This window comes from Leptonotus elevatus, chromosome 10 (genome assembly GCF_054856555.1).
Source record: "Leptonotus elevatus isolate MCC_2025b chromosome 10, RoL_Lele_1.0, whole genome shotgun sequence".
NCBI lineage: Eukaryota > Metazoa > Chordata > Actinopteri > Syngnathiformes > Syngnathidae > Leptonotus > Leptonotus elevatus.
Genome location: NC_141248.1, coordinates 8,405,608 through 8,427,176, shown reverse-complemented (window position 1 = coordinate 8,427,176; position 21,569 = coordinate 8,405,608). Strand labels below are relative to the sequence as shown.

Here is a 21,569-nt window from a genome sequence, read left to right as displayed (position 1 = left end):
TGCACTCCAGATCCACCACAACAGCATCTACCAAAACTCAACAAGAGTTTGTTTCCTCCTCTGGTCATGGAGTTGATGGAGGTTGGTGTCTGTGGATCTCACTTTGCTTCATTTTTTCCTTCCTCTGGTCCTTCCTCTGGTTTCCTGACAACTTCACGATTCTGGCAGGACTCTGATGTATCCGGTGACGGGTCTTGGATTTATAAAGGTTTCAGGTGAATTAAAGCGCACAAAAGCATGCGCGCGCACCACCCCCCACCCCCCACACACACACGCACGGACACGCACATGCACGCACACACAGGTTTGTTTTACTATCTTTGCGGGGCCATCGCATTGACATAATGCATTTCCTAGCCCCTTCCACTAACCCCAATCATCAAAAATGATTGCCTACCCCTATTCCTTACCCTAATCTCAACCATAACCCAATTCAAACCTAAACTCTCAAACCAAGTCTTGACACTCAAAAAGAGGTCTAAACTTGTGGGGCCCAGCAAAATGGCCCCACATGGACGGGTGGGCCCCACAACTGTGAAATCCCAGAATGTTGGCCCCACTATGTAAGAAAAACAAGACCACACACACACACACAAAGTGAGCGATGATGATGACATGATGACATGTTGACCCAGGAAGGCTGTCAAATGAATAATAGTGAGTGCTCAAAGAAAAAAGTTTGTGGGGCAAATTCACAATGGTCAAACAACTGGACTAAATTCCTTTTTCTTTTTTCATCCTATCTAACCCCCCCCCCCCCCATCCTCTCATTTCACGTAACTTCAGTCAACCATGTAACAGATTTGAAAGGTGTTCCTTAATTGATAGGCTCACTTCGCTCAGCAATTTGCTTGCAAGAAGACACAATTACTGTATGGCAAAGAACACGTGTTTTTTTTTGTCTTTCGTTTTTTTAATTCACGCCTTTATATACAGGAGTCTATGCACGTGTGACCATGCCCTCCACTGACGAGGATTACGTTTCTGTAGCTGAATGAGGATGTGGTATTTGGAATATGCATAAGAAAACTCTCAATAAGAGGCTTTCTCTGTAGTCTGTCGACTGTGTTCAGCCATAACAGAGGAGCCATCTGCCTCCAGAGATGACATCACAGGACCCCAGAGGGTGTGCAGCATTTGCACCACTCTAGAAGTGAATTTACACCAGAGCATGCACAAGAATACACTCTTTAAATATTAATAACATCTGCCTAGTAACCAAACGCATGGTCTCTATGGGACACTCTCCATCTACAGTATTAGTTGCAAAGAGAGGTCACCTGTTCACTTTAGTGACTTCAAAGAAGATATAAACAAAAGTATTTGAGTGACTTGGTGGCTGAGTGGCTATTTTTGTCAGAATTGGACACAAATAGAATTATTTCACATAGGATGATAAACACAATTACAGGCCTGGATTAATGTACGTATAATAAAAAGGTCTGTTGAAGTTTAAATATGTATTAAAATCATATTTTACTGAAGATAATTCCTTTTTGTGGCCAAATGTCATGCTAAAATATCCCTAATCCAAATAATCTGATCAGTCTGCTGTATATGATTACAGTAATCCACATGTAAACAAACAACGCTCTTTTCTTGACATGCATAAGCCTATAGCACAATACCAATAATTGTATTCAGTCAAAGAAATAAGTGTTACAGCAAACCTTTTATCAACGTCTTTCTCGGTGTTGACATCAAACCAAAGGGTTTTGGTACCAAAAGTTCAGTCATGTGTCGATCATCTTTAAAATGAGTTACAGATTGCCTGCGTCGCTAGGTAGATCGCAAGCTTGCCTCGATCTCCAAATAGGACTGGTGACGTGCATCCAGCCCAGCAAAGCTTTTTGGGACAGTCTTGGCAGTTCAATTGCGAGGAAGAAAAAAAATCTGTGATTCTCGGTTTTACAATGTGTTTCGATGAGGCACAAAACGCACATGTTGACTCGCTAACTGCGATACTAAAATCCTTATTTTGAGCCTTGGTCTGTCAATAACCTGATTCCTTTGTGCATGTAAATGTATTCAATGCCAGGATGCAAACCGGATTACATGGTTACAGATACACTCAAGGCCTTAACAAATATGTAAATAAGTCATACCACGAGACTAGCCAGCATAGTCTGCCAATGCATATTAGATGTGGAGTCAAATCCGTGAGCCATTAAGTCGTAAATGCTTCACAAAAGGGGTGATTACACCTGCTGGTGCACAGTCAGAAGAGTATAATAAAGCACTTTTAAACACATTAGGGTGATGTTGGCAAAAGAGGATTGTTTATATGTTCCTCCCCCTCTCTCAACTAGAAATTCAGGCAGATGGCGCTTAAAGGGCAGACCTCACGGGGTGGGAGGGTCCTATAGTAGAGTCCACGTACCAAGTAGTAGATTCTCCCCAGTAGCTCAGTGATAGGCTCACTTTTAATGGCCCTTTGTTACAAACAAATGTGTTGTATTTGTACATGAATGGCTATGTCTAATCAGGTTGAGTTGTTGAAAAAAAGATTGCAATGAAATGGTTACAGAACAAGTTCTATGTTTTGCTGTGGCAAGTGTTCGGGGGGCACTTTGGGTTGAGCCAAACCACTCATTCACAGAAGTATGCCCTCCTGATTTTTAACCATTTACTGTATTCATGCGGCTTAGAAGTAATGAGTCAACAATAGTGGGGTTTCCATCCAGCCATATGTATTAAAATTTTCAAAAAAATGTGAAAATAAAACAGAATGGAAACACCAGAAATTCAAAAAGGGCCCAAAATTCGAAAACACTTTCTCACGCTTGGAGGGGGTGGATTTTGAAGCGTATCGAAAAAAGGAAAATAAGAATTTTGGCTATGAAAACAGGTGTTGCGAATAAACGCTGACAAGACCGGATACACGTCGCATGTTTTGACCGGATATTACGTCACATGTACGTTTGTAGTCACAAAGCAACGGCGGATGATAAAGTAAGGTGTGTTTGGGGGGGACGACGAAACAGAAATATTTTTGGAATTAATTAAAGAAGCTAATATAAATGCAATTTTAGAAGAAAAACAGCAAAGAAACGCTATGGTTTATTAACAAATACGAAAACCTTTCCGTAAATTCGCTTAAAATATTCGAAACGATTGGATGAAAACCTGACTACTGATGAACTCAATTTTGGCACCCTACACCCAACAAGTGAAAGTGATGTCATACAAGGTTATGGCCCCAAAAAGACAAGTGAAAGAAGCGTGTGAATTTGCATTTGGCCCTTTGGCAGATGGAGTGTCTGTCATCCATATGCATGAAGCAGGCGGGTGCCATTCTATCACCTTGACACTCACGCTGGGTCTGTGACCTTGGACTCAATGGCAGAGAATGGGACCAGTGTGATGCATTATTATTATTATTATTATTATTATTATTATTATTATTATTATTATTATTATTATTATTATTATTATTATTATTATTATTATTATTATTATTATTATCTCTTTGACCGCCATAAACGTTATAAAACGTTTAGCATAAACCTAGGGAAGGGCGCCGAGGACGTTAAAAGACGTCCCCTATGGTTTTTTTTTGTTTTTTTTTAAACGGGTGCAGGAAAGCCTTGGGCAGCTGTGCTGAAAGTATCAGGCAGATCTGATTAGTAAAAGACTCGTTTTGGCCCCTAGAGGGCAGCGATGACTCTCTTTGCACAAGGTTGGATGGGCCGCCCACCGTGGGCGTCAGTAGAAGACGTGAGGCGGAGCTAGAGTGTTGAGGAGACAATGAATGATGATGCAACAATGGCGACCGGTTGCAAGCAGCTCACGCTTGAGCATTTTTTTCAAAGACGGAAAGCATCAATCAATACTAAAAAGCGCATTGATGTCGACGATGATGATGACTCCGAGCTTGACGCCAAAGTTGGAAGCCTTGACGCGACTGTTATGATCACGTAGTAAGCCTCACCGGCTAAGCGCGGCTAGCGCGGCTAGCGCGGCTAGCGCTGCTAAGGCCGGAAAACGCGCACAATAACCGAACGGGTACTTCTACACAATCGGACATTCGATCGGGCGATGGAGAGTTGGCATCGACCAATGCAGATTGATGATGATGATGATGATGATGACTCCGAGCTTGACGCCAAAGTTGGAAGCCTTGACGCGACTGTTATGATCACGTAGTAAGCCTCACCGGCTAAGCGCGGCTAGCGCGGCTACCGCTGCTAACGCCGGAGCTTTCACATGCGGACATTTTGTCGGACAATGAAGAGTACCCCGAGTCCAATGCATATTCATCGGAGGAGCGGGTACAGTCTGATCACGGAGAAGACACTGTTTCTGGACTACGATGCCACCATGAATGGAGTGGATAAAATGGATCAGAACATCTCTTACAACCCGGTGTAGCAACTGAAGGACACGAGGAAGCGAGACGTAACGGAACCGTAGCATGATCCTGATATTAGACTTGATGGCAACACACACTGCAGTATATACTTGCTATTCCCCGGAAAAAACGGCCTGCAAGAAAGTGGAGCACGCAAAGAGGCAATCTGTTGTGCAAATGCTGTTGCGTCTCCTTGCACGCAGGAGAGTGTTACAAAAAGAAAAACTGTCGTTGAAACATCCACATATTTGTAAATAGCACCACAGTTGCACACATTTGTAAATAGTTTGCCAAATTGTTGTCAAATTGTTACACTGTTGAATGTAAATAAACGTATTTTGCTATCAAAAAACACTTTTTCATTCTTGGTGGTAGTGTTTTATAGAAGTAAAGCACTATTTAGGTGTTTGTGGCATCATTCATGGACAAAAAGAAGTGTGAAATTCACTGGAATGCATGACATAATATCGTTTCACTAAAAGCTTGATTTCTCCGTATTTTGGTCCAAAACAGGCGAAATTGGGTCAAACTAACCATTTTCTATTGTTGATTACTAAAGAACGGAATAAGGTAGAAACAAACTTTTTTTTCTGATGAAAGATGAAAGTCCAATCTTTCCTTTGGTAGTACGTGTGTTTCCATAGTCCAAACAGAACATTTTCTGTGGACCTTGAAAGATCAGTCAAAATGCTTAAATCGGCTGGCACTGACGGCATCCCTTTTCTGAAAACGTCTGGCAGTCAAAGAGTTATTATTATTATTATTTTATTTTTATTTATTTTTTTTGTTTTGTTTTTTAAGAGCTCAGTATTGTTCATTCGGAAATGTCATCATCATTGCTCTTTTTTATTTATTTATTTTTTTATATATATATATATATATATATTTTTTTTTTTGGTGTGTGTGTGTGTGTGTGTGGGTGAGTATGTGTATGTGCGTGCGTGCGTGCGTGCGTGCGTGCATGCGTGTATTTGTTAGCTCACCAGAAAACCTATTAGAAAAAATCTCATACCGTTCACCTAAACCGAACACCAGGAGACCCGAGGGGACCAAAGAAAACCAAGGAAGGTGAAATCCAGCACCGAGACACCCCCCACCAGAACTCCTCCCCAGCCCAAGAAACATCCAGACCCCAACAAATCCAAAAAACATAAAATCAGGGAGGCCTCAAGAGACCAAAGGAGAGACCGAGAAAAGGAAGGAAGGACAGACGAAGCCGCGTGAGATCCGCAGACACCAGCCTCCACCGATTCAATAACCTGAGGAGGAAACAGATTGTGTCTGAGTTTCGGTAGATGCTGGTGTGGTGGATCTGGCATGCATGAAAATCTCCACCAAAGAGGGGAGCCGTCGACCCCCGCCGGAACAGAGCAAGCGCAACACCTCAGGGCCCCCCAGGCCGCGGCAGCGCCAAAGGACGACCCCCGGGCCCCGCCAGGGCCACCGGCCGGAGAGCAAACCCAGGAGCAGGAGCGCCCCCCGCCCCAGCACGGCCCGCGCCCCCGGCCCAACGCAGCAGGACGGGGCACTGCAGGCACACCGGGCACCCCACCACCCCCCCCCATCCACCCCCGCCACCCACCCCAACCCAGCCCCAGCCGCCCCCACGTCCCCAATCCCCCAGACACCCCCCACCCCGCAACCCCCACCACCGCCCCCCCCCAACAAAGCCGCCCCCCCCCCCCCGACCCCACCCCGACCAACCGGCAGCCCCCCAACCCCCGACCCCCAGCCCCCGGGGACCACCCGCACCCAGGCACCGGCGCCGAAGAGGGGCCGGACAGCGCAGCGGAGAGGGCAGCCGCGCCCACCCCACCCCCCGCCGTGTGGAAGGACGGAACACCGGGGGCAGTAGGGGGAGATGGGGGCACCGGAGGGCGGCCGACACCCCCGAACCCCAGGCCCAGCGGGGGAAGGCCCCGGTCGTCACCCCAGCGTTCTTTGTGAAAATTAACCCCTGTTACTGAGTCCGCCAGCTCGCCGACTGGCGAACTCTACCCCTAAACCGTGAATGTGACCCCACCCAGTGTATATACAAGTGTGTGTGTGTGGTGCATTAAAATTAGGAGCAGGTGAACCGGAGCCGATGGAAATGATATTCCCACGCTCCGATCCACCCGCCACCCAAGCATGTTACTGAGTGTATGTGGTGCATTAAAAAAAATAGATAGGGCGGGGGGGGGGGGGCACGGACAGGGGACCGCAGCACTGCTCTATACTGCGGCCCCCAACCGATGGCACCCCCACAAGCCCCCCCCTCCCCACACACAAGTTGTGTGGTGTATTAAAATTGGAGGGGAGTTGTAGGGTGAAGACGGTGTTTCCACCCTACCCCACCCCCCAAAGTGTGTTATGTGCCCTATATGTCTATAAAAGTGTATTGTGCAAACCTAGTGTAGTGAGTTAAGAGGAGTGACCAGCGGGGCCCTCCCCAACCGGGCGGGGGCAGGAGGCGCACCGGCCCACCAATGCCCCCACCCACCCCACCAGGACCCCGGCGGGCATATGGGACCCATCCGGCGGGGCGATAGGGCTCGCCCCCTGGATACTGGGTCCCGCCGAGGTGCCAGGACGCCCACCGGAGCGGGGCGGGCACGACACCAAACCCCAGCCACCCCCGCCGGCCCCCGTAGCACCGAGACCCGGGCCATGGATGGAGCCCCCGGCCCAGGGGAGGGGAAGGAAGGCGTACCGGGGAGGGGGAAGGGAGGGGGGAAGGGGACGACAAGAAGGGCAGGGGGCAGCGGCAGGGACGCAAGGAGAGGGGGAGAGGAGGAGGAAGGGTGACGAGGGAGAGGGGAAAGGGAGGCGGAGGACGGGCGGGGAGAGGCGAGGAGGGAGAGGCAGCAAGGGGGAGGAAGGGGGAGGGAAGAGGGAACCTACCGGGCACCCCGGCGGCCCACAGGCCCCGAACCGCGTCGCCGGGCCCATTATTATTATTATTATTATTATATGTTGTGTTAAGACTTTACACTGAAGCTGGGGAAAATGGCTGTGCCTTGCAAACTCTAGCTGAAAAAGTGCTGGAATGTGCATCTGCTCTCCAACACCTGCCTGGTCGCATGCATTATATGTTCATAAATGATGAATGTAGGTGGGCGAGACTTGAGAAAGTTGGTTCTTTCTGCAGCAGATGCTTTAGAAAAAGCTTTCAGAGGGATTATCGATCAAGCATAATGGTATGCGGAACAGCACATTTTCCATACTCTGGACACCCCATGTGCAATCCAGACATTGGGTTGTGGACCTGTACATGGGTTATTAAAAAAATAGAACAAAAACTTAAATGCGTGCTCTTCAAATACTAATGTTTAATGAGCATTTCACAGTACTTGTTACTTGTTTTCACCGCTATTCTATTAGAGCTGAATTTGGAGAGAAAAAAAAATTGGTTGAATTGCAAAACTTTAAAACATGAGCCATGTGGACAAAATGCGGTGATTTGAAATTCTTGTTTATATCCAATGACTTGATCATTTTCATTTTCTGTTTGGCTTTTAGAGGACTAGAGTTAAGTCACAATAAATTCTCAATTGTTTTTCAAACTTTCATGTTGTATATTTGATCTCATTTTAGAGCAAATATCACTGAGGCGAAAAGTTCAAGTAGCTTAGCTGTTGGCTGAAAGCCTTAGCTTTTTTTTCTTTTTCTTTTTCAAGCCTCTTTCAAATATTAATGACAACTTTTATGGGTTTAGTTACAAGTCAGTCAATTTTTATGACATAGCCCATGACCTAGAAAATGATTATGCACACTGTTACGTTGTCCACTTGTCAGTTTGGATTAAAATATCAAGGCGAGCCTTTAAACTAGAGTAATGCTGATGAAAGTGTAATGGTTTATGTATAGTTGACTTTAATGCAGCTGGCGTGGGATGAAAACCCACACAATATCCCATAAACAGTTTTCTTGAACTGAAACTCATGCAAGCACGGGGGGAACGTGCAAACTCCATCCAGGATGCAATTCAGTTTTCTGTATGATCTACTTAAAACTAAGGATGTAACAATAACCGCAATATCGTTATATTGTGATATTAAAAAAGTCACAATATCGTCGTTGTCATGCTTCGATATTTAAAAGTGGCATGGATATAGCAGAAAACTCAGAGGTGGAGTATTATGAGCTTTTTTTTTTTTGCCAACACCACCACTATATTATGATAACAAGCAGCAGCTTCGCTGCTGCTTGCTCCGCTTAGCAGGCCCATAATTATTGTATTGTGAGGTTCATATTGTGATAATATCGTATTGTGACATTTGAAAATCGTTACATACCTACGCAAACCATGAGGAATTGGTGTACAAACTGTTCTGGTGTTCTTCTATCGTGGCCCGTTTAAAAAGTTTTGCTTTTGCCTGCAGCACACTGTAAGTGTGAATGTGTTGAATCACATGGCTGACACGCAGCCTTGAAGCTGTTTCCACATTTAAAGAAAGGACTATAGATACAATAGTAGTTCTGAATCAATGCATCATACTGCATTCCTCACATGAGGTCAACTCGGGGTATGTTGCTGTCTTGCAAAATTGAATATTGGCGCAGTTAATATTATAAACAGTGTATTGTTTAATGTTCTGATATTTTAAAAGGAACCCCGACTGTCATGACAAGTTTGCTCTATATTATTGATTTGGTTGTTACTAACACAACTATGAGATTCATCTTTCAAAAATCATTTCCAGTTTAATATGTTTTGTAGAAACTTTATTTGGACGTACGCCGCCATTGTTATTTATGTCGCAAAGCATTCAGTGAGCAGTGACGTAGAATGGCGGCAGGGTCTCTTTCTCGGCATACGATCCTATACATTTACAGTATCGAAATAGGAGAATATTTGAGACAGTACTTAGTAGAAACAGCAGGATTTATGGTGTTTTAAATTTGGACAGACATTTTACAACTTACCTTAAATACATGTATAAATGATATGCTTAATGATGCTTATTACAGGAGGAAACTTGTATATTTTTTTCATTAAAGAATTATAACTGTAATTCAACAAAAGATGCCTCTGCCAAATCTAATATTGGGGTCTAAGGAACTGGACGATAAAATGGCGATTTTCCACAGGACCAGTTCCACACCAAAGCGGCATTTTTTGTACCCGGATGTTTTCGTCTCCATGAATCTTTTTCGGGGCCGAGTGGTTACAACGGAATCGCTGTTTAGAACCATCTCGGAGGTGGTTCTGCAGCGCCGGTTGTCTGGGGTCGAGCGGGGCCGTGTCGTCACCTGTCATCTGATTGGCCGACAGCAACGCAGCAAGCAATGCCGTGGCACACGGCCATTTTCCTGTTTTTTTTGTGGCGGTGTGGCTCAGGGTGTAGAGGCGGTCGTTCAGTAACCACAAGGTCGGCTGTTTGATCCCCGCTGTCCCCAAGTCATGTGTCCTTTGTGTCTTTGGGCAAGGCACTTCACACACATTGTCTCCAGTGCTACTCACACTGGTGAATCGAAGGTGCGAATGTTTGGTGGTGGTCGGAGGGGCCACGCTTCCATCAGCCTGCTCCAGGGCTGCGGCTACTTAAGTAGCTTACCGCCACCACAGTGTGAATGTGTGAGTGCATGAATAATGTATTTATTCCATTGTAAAGCGTCATTGAGTGTCTAGAAAAGTGCAATATAAATCCGATGCATTATTATTATTATTATTTTATGCGAGAGAGGCAGAGGCGCCCGTCGGTCTTCGCCAAAGTCATAAAAATACAAAATATAGAATAAATATAATAATGTTTTACAACAACGCTGAACTATATTTACAATTTACAAGGTACTTGTGGATGGATTTGTAATGATTGGGGTTTAAAAAAAATGCAAGTGCACACTTCTCGCCTGGTCGTGTGTTCCCATTGAAATTCTGGTGGTCCATATGAAATTCTAAATACGGTTTAATGTTGGCACGACATGTCACTCGTGAAATTTTATGGCAGAGCCGCACGGACTGTGGGAGTGCATGCTTGGCTTGGACAGTTCAAATGATCCCGCCCCCTTCCCGCCGCGCGCCTGTTGTAATGGAAATGCAATGGCGGCCGTGTAGTGTCGTTCCGTGAGGTGCGGTGTGGTGTGGTAGCGTGCCGTGCGGGGTTTATGGAAAAGCGGCAAAAGAAAAAGAGGGTCCACTTGTTTTTTTGTTTTTTTTAATAGTGACCACCATCCCCCACCCCGCCTCCGGCCTTATACTAACTGCCTACGAGCTGTATATGTCTCATCTGTACGCATATAGTTTATACAGTAGTCTGCTCGCAAGGTGGGAGTCACAAGATGGCCGCCCTGTGACTTCAACGGCTTGCGCTGTCGTGTACGGGCTATCGGCTAACCAGTCATATATACAGGTCAGTGGTCTCTGCCGAGCAATGTAAAACGCCTATAAAGAAAGCAAAGCGTTCCTAAAGAAACAACATGTGATCGGGAGAGTCACCCTCCCCTCCCCCACGCCGTGCTCTCGTCATTCACCAGACGCATTCTAAAATATTCCAAATATTCATGCCACGTCCGCGTGTATTTTGTTTATTCCAAATATTCACGCCTTACCTACAATTCCAGATTTTTTACCCTATTTCCCCCCCATTCATTCTTAATGGGAGATTCTACATTTCACATTTACTTCCACATTTTTCATCTAATTCACTTTGTTCCAACTTCAATATGTTCCACCAATACATGCCATGAGCTCTTCCATATTTTCCAGTTCCAAAATTCACGCCTTACCTACAATTCCACATTTTGCACCCTACTTTTCCTCACTCATTCTTAATGGAAGATTCTACATTTCACATTTACTTCCACATTTTTCATCTAATTCACTTCATTCCAACTTCAATATATTCCTTCAATTCCCGCCATAAGCGCTTCCATTTCTTTGAGTTCCAAAATTCATGCTTTACCCACAGTTTCCCATTTTGTACCCTACTTTTCCCCACTCATTCCTAGTGGGAGATTCTACATTTCACATTTACTTCCACATTTTTCATCGTGACATTCAAAGCATTTAACTCTTTCATTACAATTTAGTGATGAATTTTAATTATTTCTCTACTTGATTCTTCAAACATTATTAAATTTCATACCTGATTCTTCAAACCTTACCCCATTTTTGTTCTTCTGCTCTAATTTCTTCACTTATTCACCGATTCAAACTGTTTCAACTTTCAATTGTTCAGCTATTTCCTGGTCATTTTGCATCATTCCTTGCCATTCAATATTATTCCAAATAATTCCTCAGTTTTTATTCAACCTTACAGCCTTCACACGCAATTTCTCCAGAAATTGCACTTTTCTAGTTTCCTTTACTTTACTTTAAATTTCAATATTGTTTTATATTGTCTTTTACAAATGAATGAAATACATTGAATTGATCGGCCCTTTAAGAACGTGACAGAGGCTTACCTTGTGAAATGGTGGGTTTTAGGACCTGGGGGAAACATTTTCAGGGGTTTTGGGACTTGGGGAAACGCATTAATGGTGAGAAAGGAGTGATACTTGTTAGATCCTACCTTGATTGCTGCAGGTGCGCATGTGGCCACACTGCCACAGACACAAGGATGCCAAACATTTTGCACAGGTGAATCGAGACTGTTGTGCACTGAAGCTACTCGAGGTGGCAGAGAATCTGTCAGGACGGTAATTATTTAATTCAGTTGATTGTCATAAGTTTATCACCCCTGTTGATCTCTCCCAAATAAAATTTGGGTTCTATTTTATTATAGAGCAAACTTGTCATGACAGTCGGGGTTCCTTTTAAAAAATAATTAGACAAATGTACGACTTGGTAAAGATTAGGAGACAAGTGTATTTTCTGATTCAGGAGGACGTTGAACCCACTTGATTACTGATTTATGTGTTGAGAATGAGATTGTGTCATGTGACCAAATCACAGCATCCCTGCAGTTGCCTGGCAGCAGTCAAGCAGGAGTGAACAAGGCAGGGAGATTGTAAGCATGGCACATTATTGAGCCTCATATTTACATTATTTTATAAATGAGTATTGTGTGTCAATGTTTGGATGTACAGTACAGTAAATGGATAAATACAGTGTATCCCTTTTACGAACAGGACAATGTACGGAAGGAGAAGACATGACAGGACAAGGAAAGAAGAAGGAAGAGATCAGGACTGGGTTAGTGGACCTGGCTGAGCAATTGGAGCGTGCTGGAGGTGGCTGTGAGGGGGAGGCTTGATAAGGGGGAGTGCCGCAGAGGTCCACCCTGGGGCCCTGTGGGGGGTGAGGGTTTGGAAAGGGGGTCTGACTCACTGCAGCCATTCAGCCACAGGGGCCCCAGGAGCTCAGATGAATTGATGTATTCAGTGCAGCAGCGGGAAAAATCTTTGGAACATCTAGGGTTAACACATCATTATGTCCACTCAGACTGGCAAATGCAGATGAAGGTCAAATCAGACAATTTGAGGCCAATTAAATTTGCACTGCACCAGAGACGGCACTGGGCTGTAGTTGATCATCTCTCCAAAGAACATGTTTCATCATGCCTTTGATTCATTAATTTGTCGGGCTGGATGAAATGTTTGCTCATGCTTTCAATGCCTTGTGTTTGTGTGCAAAAAAAAAAAGTCTCAGGCCTACCTGTCTTATCAGGAGGTAGTTTTACCCTTTCACCTTTGAATTGCTCAAAGAGGCTCAGCAGGCAGTGGACTTAAAAAAATTAAAAAAAATAATCCATCCTGACAGTCTCATTGCCTGAAATAGATTTTTTTTTTAACCAGGAAAGCTGCAGCCTCACGGATTAACATCCCCATCTTTGAATTGTAAAATGTTTTGCTCAATGTGCACCATGGATGGACTTTTATACTTTGTTCTGTGGCTAATGGAAGACATTGCAGTGTTAAGACCGCTTGCAACTTCACTAATTCCACTGTGACCAAAGCCACGCCGTTTAGCCTACTAATGTGCATGTGCACAATTCTTAAACTTCACCAATCCTGATGGCATGCGGATATGAAAGTGTGTTGTCATAAAGTTACAGAGAACACATAACCAGCTTCAACAAAATAACACACTAGCAATACTAAGCTAACATTAACAGTGTAGTTGCTACTGTTTTTTTTTTATTTTTTATTTTTTTTAACTCAATCACTCAAACGCACGCGCACACAGAAATGTTGTCTTGGGCGGTAAGTGAACCCGCGCCGTATGCACCAAAGGCAAGTGACTGCACCTACTCGCCACCCAGAGGTGGGCTGAATTTCTAATATTGCCACACATGTCAAGTTTATGCTTCATGTTTCAAGTGTGATTAAATTAAAGACAAATAAAAAATTAACACTGTTACTCAAAACAGCTTTGTATATTTATAGACGTGTCAGTAGTCTCCCAAGCACTCTCTCCCGCCCGCGCAGAGCGCATATTAGGCTTTTGATGATGTATGAATCGGATGCGTGAGGATGAGCGTTCACATTGCATCGCATACATATCCGATTTATATCCACTTACAAAAGAGGCCCAGGTCGGGTGTGAAAAAGTCGGAATTGTACCGTTCACACTGCATGAAAAAATCAGATACTGAGCTGCAGTGTGAACGCAGCCTTAGTCTGTTGTTTGTCCAGTCGCTGTGGGAGCATTGTAGACGTTATGTGGCGAAGTTTGTGTGTCTCGTCTCGTCTCGTCAAAGCTAAGCCTTTGTCACAGTCAAGCTTTCCTCACAGCCACGTCGTCCTCGTCACAGCCAAGTCGTCTTCGTCACAGCCAAGTCATAGCCACTCCACAGCAAGTCAAGTCAAGTCAAGGCAAATCAGGTCCTGTCACGTCATGGCGACCAGACTAGTCGCGTCCTGTCATGGTTGTCTGCTCACCGTTTTCTCTGTGGTTCATTAAAGCACCAAGCGTTGCACTTGATTCCTGTTTCGCTGCCTTATTCTCCTACATTTCGGTCCGCCATCCTTCAACCAACCACGTCCACCCTGACACTCGGCAAATGTTGTGGTTATCGTGTTTAAATGTTCACAAGACAGACAAAAATGTATGATATTCCATCAATGTATATAAGAAGTAGACGGATGAAAAATATAAGAAAGTTATGACAAATGTTGAATATTCCATGGTTGGGTACATGTTTTGTAGTGTAGTTTGCTGAAAATCCCTTGTCCCACAGTGTTTTGTTTGTTTTGTGGTTGTTTCAATTTTTTAGTTAACATTTTGTTCAAAATGATCAAAATTTTGTGCAAAATGATGTGTGAATTTTCAGTGTAGTAATTGTGGACATAGCTAACTTTATCTCCTTATAATTGATATATCTGACATCAATGTGTTTATTTACATTAAATAATTTTCAAATCTCACAATTATAAAGGGGAGGATATATATATATATATATATATATATATATGTAGTATATACACACACTAAACAAATAGGGAGCATTTTTTTAATCATATTAATATAATACATACGTATATATTGTTTAATCATTATGTATAACATGCCAATGCATTTATTTGCATTCATTCATCATTTTCCTATCAGTTTTCCTACATAATAAACAGATCATGTTGAACGGCAATGCAAACTAAAACGTTTATGGCTGTGCAAACAGGTAAGCATCACATCTGCCTGGAATTTACAATCAGAGGTTAATCGTATGACCCACTGCACATGAAAAAGAAAAAAGTACCTCATATGAAGTGATCTGTGCAAATCCCTGCATGTTTTGATGGTGCGAAGTGGTCACGTTGAAGATTTGGTAGCCATTGTGCTTGTCTTCTTTCACACAACTGCTTCATTTCCCTCTGGTTTTTGATCACTGCCGGTATCAGAAAGAATTATTTCTTATCTCTAGTTAAGCCTAAAGCAACTGTAGACAACGCAAAAGTTCACCAGTTTTGTGATCGCGGATTGAGTGACTATTTTGCCTCTTTTCTAACTCAACTAAACTGCTTTGTAACTCACTCACGACCACAGCTTGCCCCCCAGCATGGTCGGCGCACAAACGTGACTTCACTTGAGAGCGGTCTATAACTTTATTGCATGTCTAAATTAAAATGGAGTGGTACTATAACACTAAATGTTATGAGTTTATAGATGTGATAACCTTCCCTATATGGAGCAGAAATGTTGCAAATTCTGCGTCACTTCTGAGTCTTCTCAGGTGCCTGAGGTCCCTTCACTCTGTTTCTCTGTTCGGTAGTCTCATGCCAGTTCTCTGCAATGTAAAATGAAATACCAAATTATTAACAGTTTATTGTCATTTGTTTTTCCAACCCTAAAATTCAGCATTCAGCCAAATATGCCATTTCAGAAATCTCTTTATCTAATTTTTTAACAATTAAATACAACACTAACAAATGACAGCAGTTTTGTCAGAGCACAGATTCTTAAAAGAAAAAGCTTAGGCCACTTGTGCAGCATGCATGAAAATATGAAATGACCCCTCCCCCCCACCCCTCTTTCCCTAAATAAATAAATGCCTCAGATTGGTCCCGGAGGTGGGGGGCTAATACATCGCACACATGATGTCATAGCCTTAAATAAAAATAAATAAAGTATCACTATTATGATATAATCTGTAGTCACTTGACTCTTTGTGCGGCCTAAATTGTTCCTCTGGACAGCAGCAATACGTATGCAAATTATGAAGTCAATCTCGATTTATTATTGAATCAATTTGTCATTTTAGCAAGACATACACAGCAGTAACACTTATTGTCGCAGGCTTCTGTGGCTCTTTCTCCCTACACAGGCCTGCCATCTGCTGGGTTTCGGTTATTACTACAAAACCTTATTGAGGAAAAGACGGACTCTTATGAGGTACTCTGAACAGAGGTAAATGGCTTTAATGTTATTTTATTTATTTTTACTAACTTTAAAAGCTACATCGCGCGACAGATTGCCCTCGTATTGTCACACAACATTAAACCTAAAATGATGTAATATCTCTTTTTAGCAACTAGGAGGAGCTCGTCTGCGCTGATAGAACCGGAAATGACATTTACGCTGTATGTTGCCGGATATATAAGGGCGAGTAACTCACCAGCGTGATGAATGGTCCTAATTTTGATTTGAGCAACGGTCTGGAGGATGTTATTATTTCATTTAAACCTGATTCAACTGAGCATACGTTTCCTGAATTCCAGGTAATGTCTCGGCTCAGATTGATCAGTTGCCAGCTGCAGAACGTGTTTAGCGGCTCATCGTCTTGAACGGAGTTTCGTTTCTACCGTGGCCACATAACGTGCTTTCGGAAAAGTAACGTCTGTCATTAACCTACACTTAATAGTAAAGTAATGGTACATATTTTTTATTTAAAACACGCCTCCACAAAAATAAATAAATAATTAAATAAACGTGTAATACATAAATAAATAAAAGGAATACAAATGAAAGCTTTGACTTTGAGCAAACGTTAAAAAAGTAGTCGCATTCCAATTGTAACTTTATCATAAGTCGAATGTTACAGTATCTCACTCTCTTGTTATGTAGCTATTTTGTATTTATTCATTTATTAAATCTGCCCTATGTACTCCACTTTAACGCTTTCGTTTCAAACTATACAAATGTACCTTATTAATTTCGTTGTTTCCTTAAATTGTATTTCAACAATAGGGGAAAAAAATAGACTTTTTACTCATTAAAGCTTTGTTGCACTTGGTCTTCACGCACTAGGCCTTTTGTTCAGTATAGCTATTCTACACAATTTGTATGAAATGTAAAATAATATATTAATGGTTAGTGTGAGAGTGGTAAACATATGGCGGTAGATTTGTGCCCCAATTACGTAAGCGTATTGTGAAATACTGAGCATCTTTGAAAATTGAGCTTTTATTGATCTTTTTGGACAAATGAAAAAAAAATCAACTTCCACACATGACTTTTGATTTGTAACACTTTTGATACATCTGATTACAATGCTTAACATTCTTAATAATTTAATAACAAAATAAAACATATAAAACATTTTTGTCTTTCCAAACATCAGAAATAACCTTTCCTACTAATTATCAATAGTATAATTGTTAATAGCAGCAATGAGAACTCCACCAACGGAACTGAATATAGCATTGGAGGAGGAACATTTCTGGTTTATTTTACCATTTTTAATTTTGTGGTTCACAAACTTTTTATTTTGATTGTGTTGTGTTGGGCTTTTATACTAGCAATATGTGCATGAACATGCCCAGAATTTACTGAGTGTCTTTATCATTTGCATTTGCTGACTTTCTATCATTTTGAACACTATAAGTTTGTGTCCTCTGCAATGTCATGTAGCATTTTGAAATACATGTCCAATCAAGCCTTTCCTCAGAGTCTTCTTTACTTTTCCACCGCTACTCCTTCCTTTTGACTTGGCCCCTTGCTGACTGCTTCTGTGTTTTATCATTTGGTTCAGTAACTTGTACTCTTCTGGGTCTTTCTCATCATTACTATCTGTGGTTTATTCAGTCTTTGCAGAAGGTGTCCATTCCTCCCCTTTATCATCATCTTCCTATAGCTGCTCAACATCACTTGATATGCCATCTATAATCATTTTCAAAACATGGCCAGTGCTGTATTTTTGTTTATCTGCCATCTAAAACTCACACACTAATGCACACCCACAAATCATTGTCTCTTTTTTTCCTGCAATTTGTGATCTTTATTAGTAAAAATTAGAAAACAAAAGTAATGTCTATTTTTTTGTTTATGTAACAGTATAAGTAATTTAAATATTTTAGTAGTTGAGTTTTAAAAAATCAATGTTAAATGCAAAAAAGTAAAGAAAATAACACTTGACTGATACAGAATTTCATGACCTTATACACCTGTTTCAAATTTTTATACACCGACTTTTAACACAGTTTTACTCAAACACGTATTATAAAACATTGAGTAATTTCACATTGTATATATCCATTAACTGTTTATAATGTTGTCTCAGTAAAAATGTTCAACTTTTTCTTACATTAACCTCTTCAAAATTTGACAAAGTTATTCCTCAAAATTCAGATGTCTCATCTCAAACATGGCCATCTCGTAAGGTCACAAGGAAGCCATCTGGAAAATTACTGCCCTCTAAAGGATTATCCGTGCAATGCACATATCTGATCCAAATTACATCAGGCTTTTAAGGGAAAAAATATTATCCTCATGAAATAGAGGGACCAAATTGTCATGTGGTATACAATATATGATGTTTGGCGTTATAGGGTTAAGGCAGACCTGCTCATAAGGATTTTATACTCCATCAATAACACCAACGTTCATGTGCTGCTCAGTTCAGTGTCTGCGTGTATCCCATTATGTACGGTACGTTCGTGTATCGCATTTCTTGCATTCTTACTTTTTGCTTATAGTGACAAAATGTCAAATATGTACATTCTTCATTTTTATGTTGCAGTTTCTTCCTGTTCATTCAATTCTGTATTTTTCAGTACTCTCCTGTCAACGTTCAAGGACCAGGATGCCCTGTTGACCCCAGTGAAGTTACACTTACCGGGTGCTCCTGCCTTACCCACTCATGCAACAGTGAGAGCTGTTGCTGTCTGCAGACCCATGGACAGGCCTACAGCAACGATGGCACGTTGCTAAGCATTAACGTATCGGACGATGGTCACTCCACCCCGGTGTTTGAGTGTAATGCCCTTTGTCCCTGCAGTGACAGTTGCTCAAACCGAGTGGTGCAGAGAGGGCTGAGACTACGTTTGCAGGTATGCTCCACTAGCAGCAGGGGGTGGGGAGTGCGGACTCTTCAGCCAATCCCGCATGGGACGTTTGTGTGCGAGTATGCTGGAGAGGTCATCAGTTTCGAAGAGGCACGACGAAGGCAACTTGCACAGAGATTTGAGGAAAATAATTACATCATTGCTGTACGGGAGCACGCAGGCAGAGGCTCCATCACGGAGACATTTGTAGACCCAGCCACTGTGGGAAACGTAGGTCGCTTTCTAAACCACTCCTGCTTGCCCACTTTGTTCATGGTGCCGGTCCGTGTGCACTCTTTGGTGCCCAGATTGGCGCTGTTTGCTGGCCGGGATATCGATGTTGAAGAGGAGCTAACGTTTGACTACTCTGGAGGCTGCAGAAACCTAACACCTGGACAGCAACACCTCACACAAACTGACAGCACCATTCAGGCCAGTAGGACCGTCCAGAGGAAAGCTTGTCACTGTGGTGCCAACAACTGTGCAAAGTTCCTGCCTCTGGATTTATCTGTTTTAAACTAAACAAATAGAATGTTGCCTCGCGTTAAGTTGCCTTTGTTAATGGCAATTAAGCGTAAGAAGAATTTGTCCTAGAAATCTTTAATTTGCTTTGAAAGCCTGTTAAACTGAGCCAGTAAGAACACAAGAGACGCGCAAGCATGTTCTATCTATCGTCATTATTTGCTGTTTGGTCTTGTAATGTGGCAGGAACTCCTTGACATGTCCTTCTTACGCAGTCTTTTTCAGACACCACAGAATGCTTGTTCTGTGTAAAATATGTTTCAGTCATCATGTCCTAGCACACAATATCCTATATTTCCCCCATCACCTGTGTGTTAGAAGCAGGAGTACTGTTAGCACTGACAATGTTAAAAGAGTAGCAGGAACAACTGGAGTTTCATTATCTTGCTGGGATCGAATCAACAACCTCAAGATTGCAATACGACCACTCTACCACTGAGCCGCACCACCCTTGTTGTTGTTAGGTTAACAGTAAAGGACTGTTGAATCTACAAATTTAAAAAGATTAGTTTTAGGATATATAATATACAAGTTGTTATGTAATTGTTTTTTATATTTGCACAGTATTTTTTTTACAGGATTATTCTGATAACCACACCTGTCAGTTTTTTTCCGTTAAAAACAAACAAAAAAAACAAACAAATTTTTAAAGTGTACTGATAAATTAATAATTAGGTCTACAGTTTGTCAATTTTAAATAACACAATAAGTTTAGTTTAACCTTTTTATTTACATGGTATTACTGTCGGCCTATATCTAAATATTCTTATCTGTAATATTAATTTGTAAAATTCATGTTTCTTTTGGCATAAACAAAATGTACCAAAAACCTATTGACAAAAAAGTGTTATTCTAACACTGCTATGATGTGATTGTAACTGTATTCCAATGTTTTTAGTTTTACAGTTGATCTTAACATTTTCTTACTGTCAAATCAACAGTTGTGTTTGGTTGAGTTTTACAACACACTAATGTAATTTACACAATGCTTCATTGTTTTTGTATTACATTTTTTATGTCATGATTTTACAGAAATTCACTGTTAATTCTACAGACTTTTTTTTTTTTGTCTAAACACGGCATCGTGATTAATATTACGTTTGTGGAATATGAATTAAGCAGCAAAATCCACCCCAACAACAACAACCAATCATAGCTCAGCTTCAGAAAACAGGTGAGCCCTGAGCAACTGTAATGTCATTTTCAGTCGACAGCAAGTGGTCAAATGGCCGTACCCTGAGATGGAGACAAACATGGGGACTTTGCTGCTTAACTCATTTTCCACAAACAAAATATTAATCAGAATGTCGTGTTTAGACTAGCGGGGGCCCACACAACATATTGAAAAGTAATTTTAGGGTTGACTTCCCCTTTAAATAGGTTGCATATAACAATAAAAGCCTTGTGCCAGGAAATAAATTGTCATTCCTTAAAGCAAAGCCTCAAATAGTAATAAATGTCACATTATACACTCGTATTAGTCATCCTCAACAATCTAACAACCCAACATCTAAGTATTGTCAGCTTCTCATCGCTCTTGGACCTCAAGAGAGGTGGGACCAATTAATACGGGCCTGGGGGTATTTTGATATAGAAATAAGTTTTATTCCCCAGTTAGAGAAGGAAGAGGAGTGTCCCACTTTAGTATGACTACTTCTGAAATAAGGCCCTCCTCTCAATGTGGCTCATTTTACTTCTTGACCTGCTTTCATCTTATTAATATCAACATCTGGGTTAATTAGAATGTCTTTCATGCACAAATGGGACCATTGCGCCAGCCATACTGGGCCTGGGAGAGATGAGAATGTAGGAGTGGACAAGCACGGAGGATGCTGTCAAGTTTCTATTTTGCACCTAGTAAGAATAGGGAAAGGTGTTCTGGCAAAATTGCAACACAGAAAAGTGACTTGAATTTCCCATTGAGGGATTATAATTATTTTATATATATCTTGTTTCCCCTTTTAGATGAATCGTCAAAATTGTAGAACAGCAGCAATGACTTGTAAAAACCCTGATGTTGGTGAATGTTTTATAGGTTTTAGGTTTGTCATTTACATTGCATTCAGCA

At 41.9% G+C, this 21,569-nt stretch overlaps 1 protein-coding gene across 1 annotated transcript; it reads left to right on the top strand.

Moving 5' to 3' along the window:
* Positions 1–16,301: 16,301 nt before the first annotated feature.
* setmar (SET domain and mariner transposase fusion gene) lies at positions 16,302–20,932 on the top strand. The gene is made up of 2 exons (XM_086087322.1): positions 16,302–16,435; positions 18,710–20,932. Exons 1-2 carry the CDS (start codon positions 16,340–16,342, stop codon positions 19,499–19,501), a joined length of 888 nt encoding a protein of 295 aa, XP_085943448.1. The 5' UTR covers positions 16,302–16,339; the 3' UTR covers positions 19,502–20,932.
* Positions 20,933–21,569: the final 637 nt, after the last annotated feature.

Excerpts from the sequence above, each read along its gene's own strand:
- setmar (XM_086087322.1), top strand. The coding sequence starts at position 16,340 with ATGAATGGTCCTAATTTTGATTTGAGCAACGGTCTGGAGGATGTTATT. Across the intron at positions 16,436-18,709 it reads ATACGTTTCCTGAATTCCAG|TACTCTCCTGTCAACGTTCA; the intron begins GTAATGTCTCGG and ends TGTATTTTTCAG.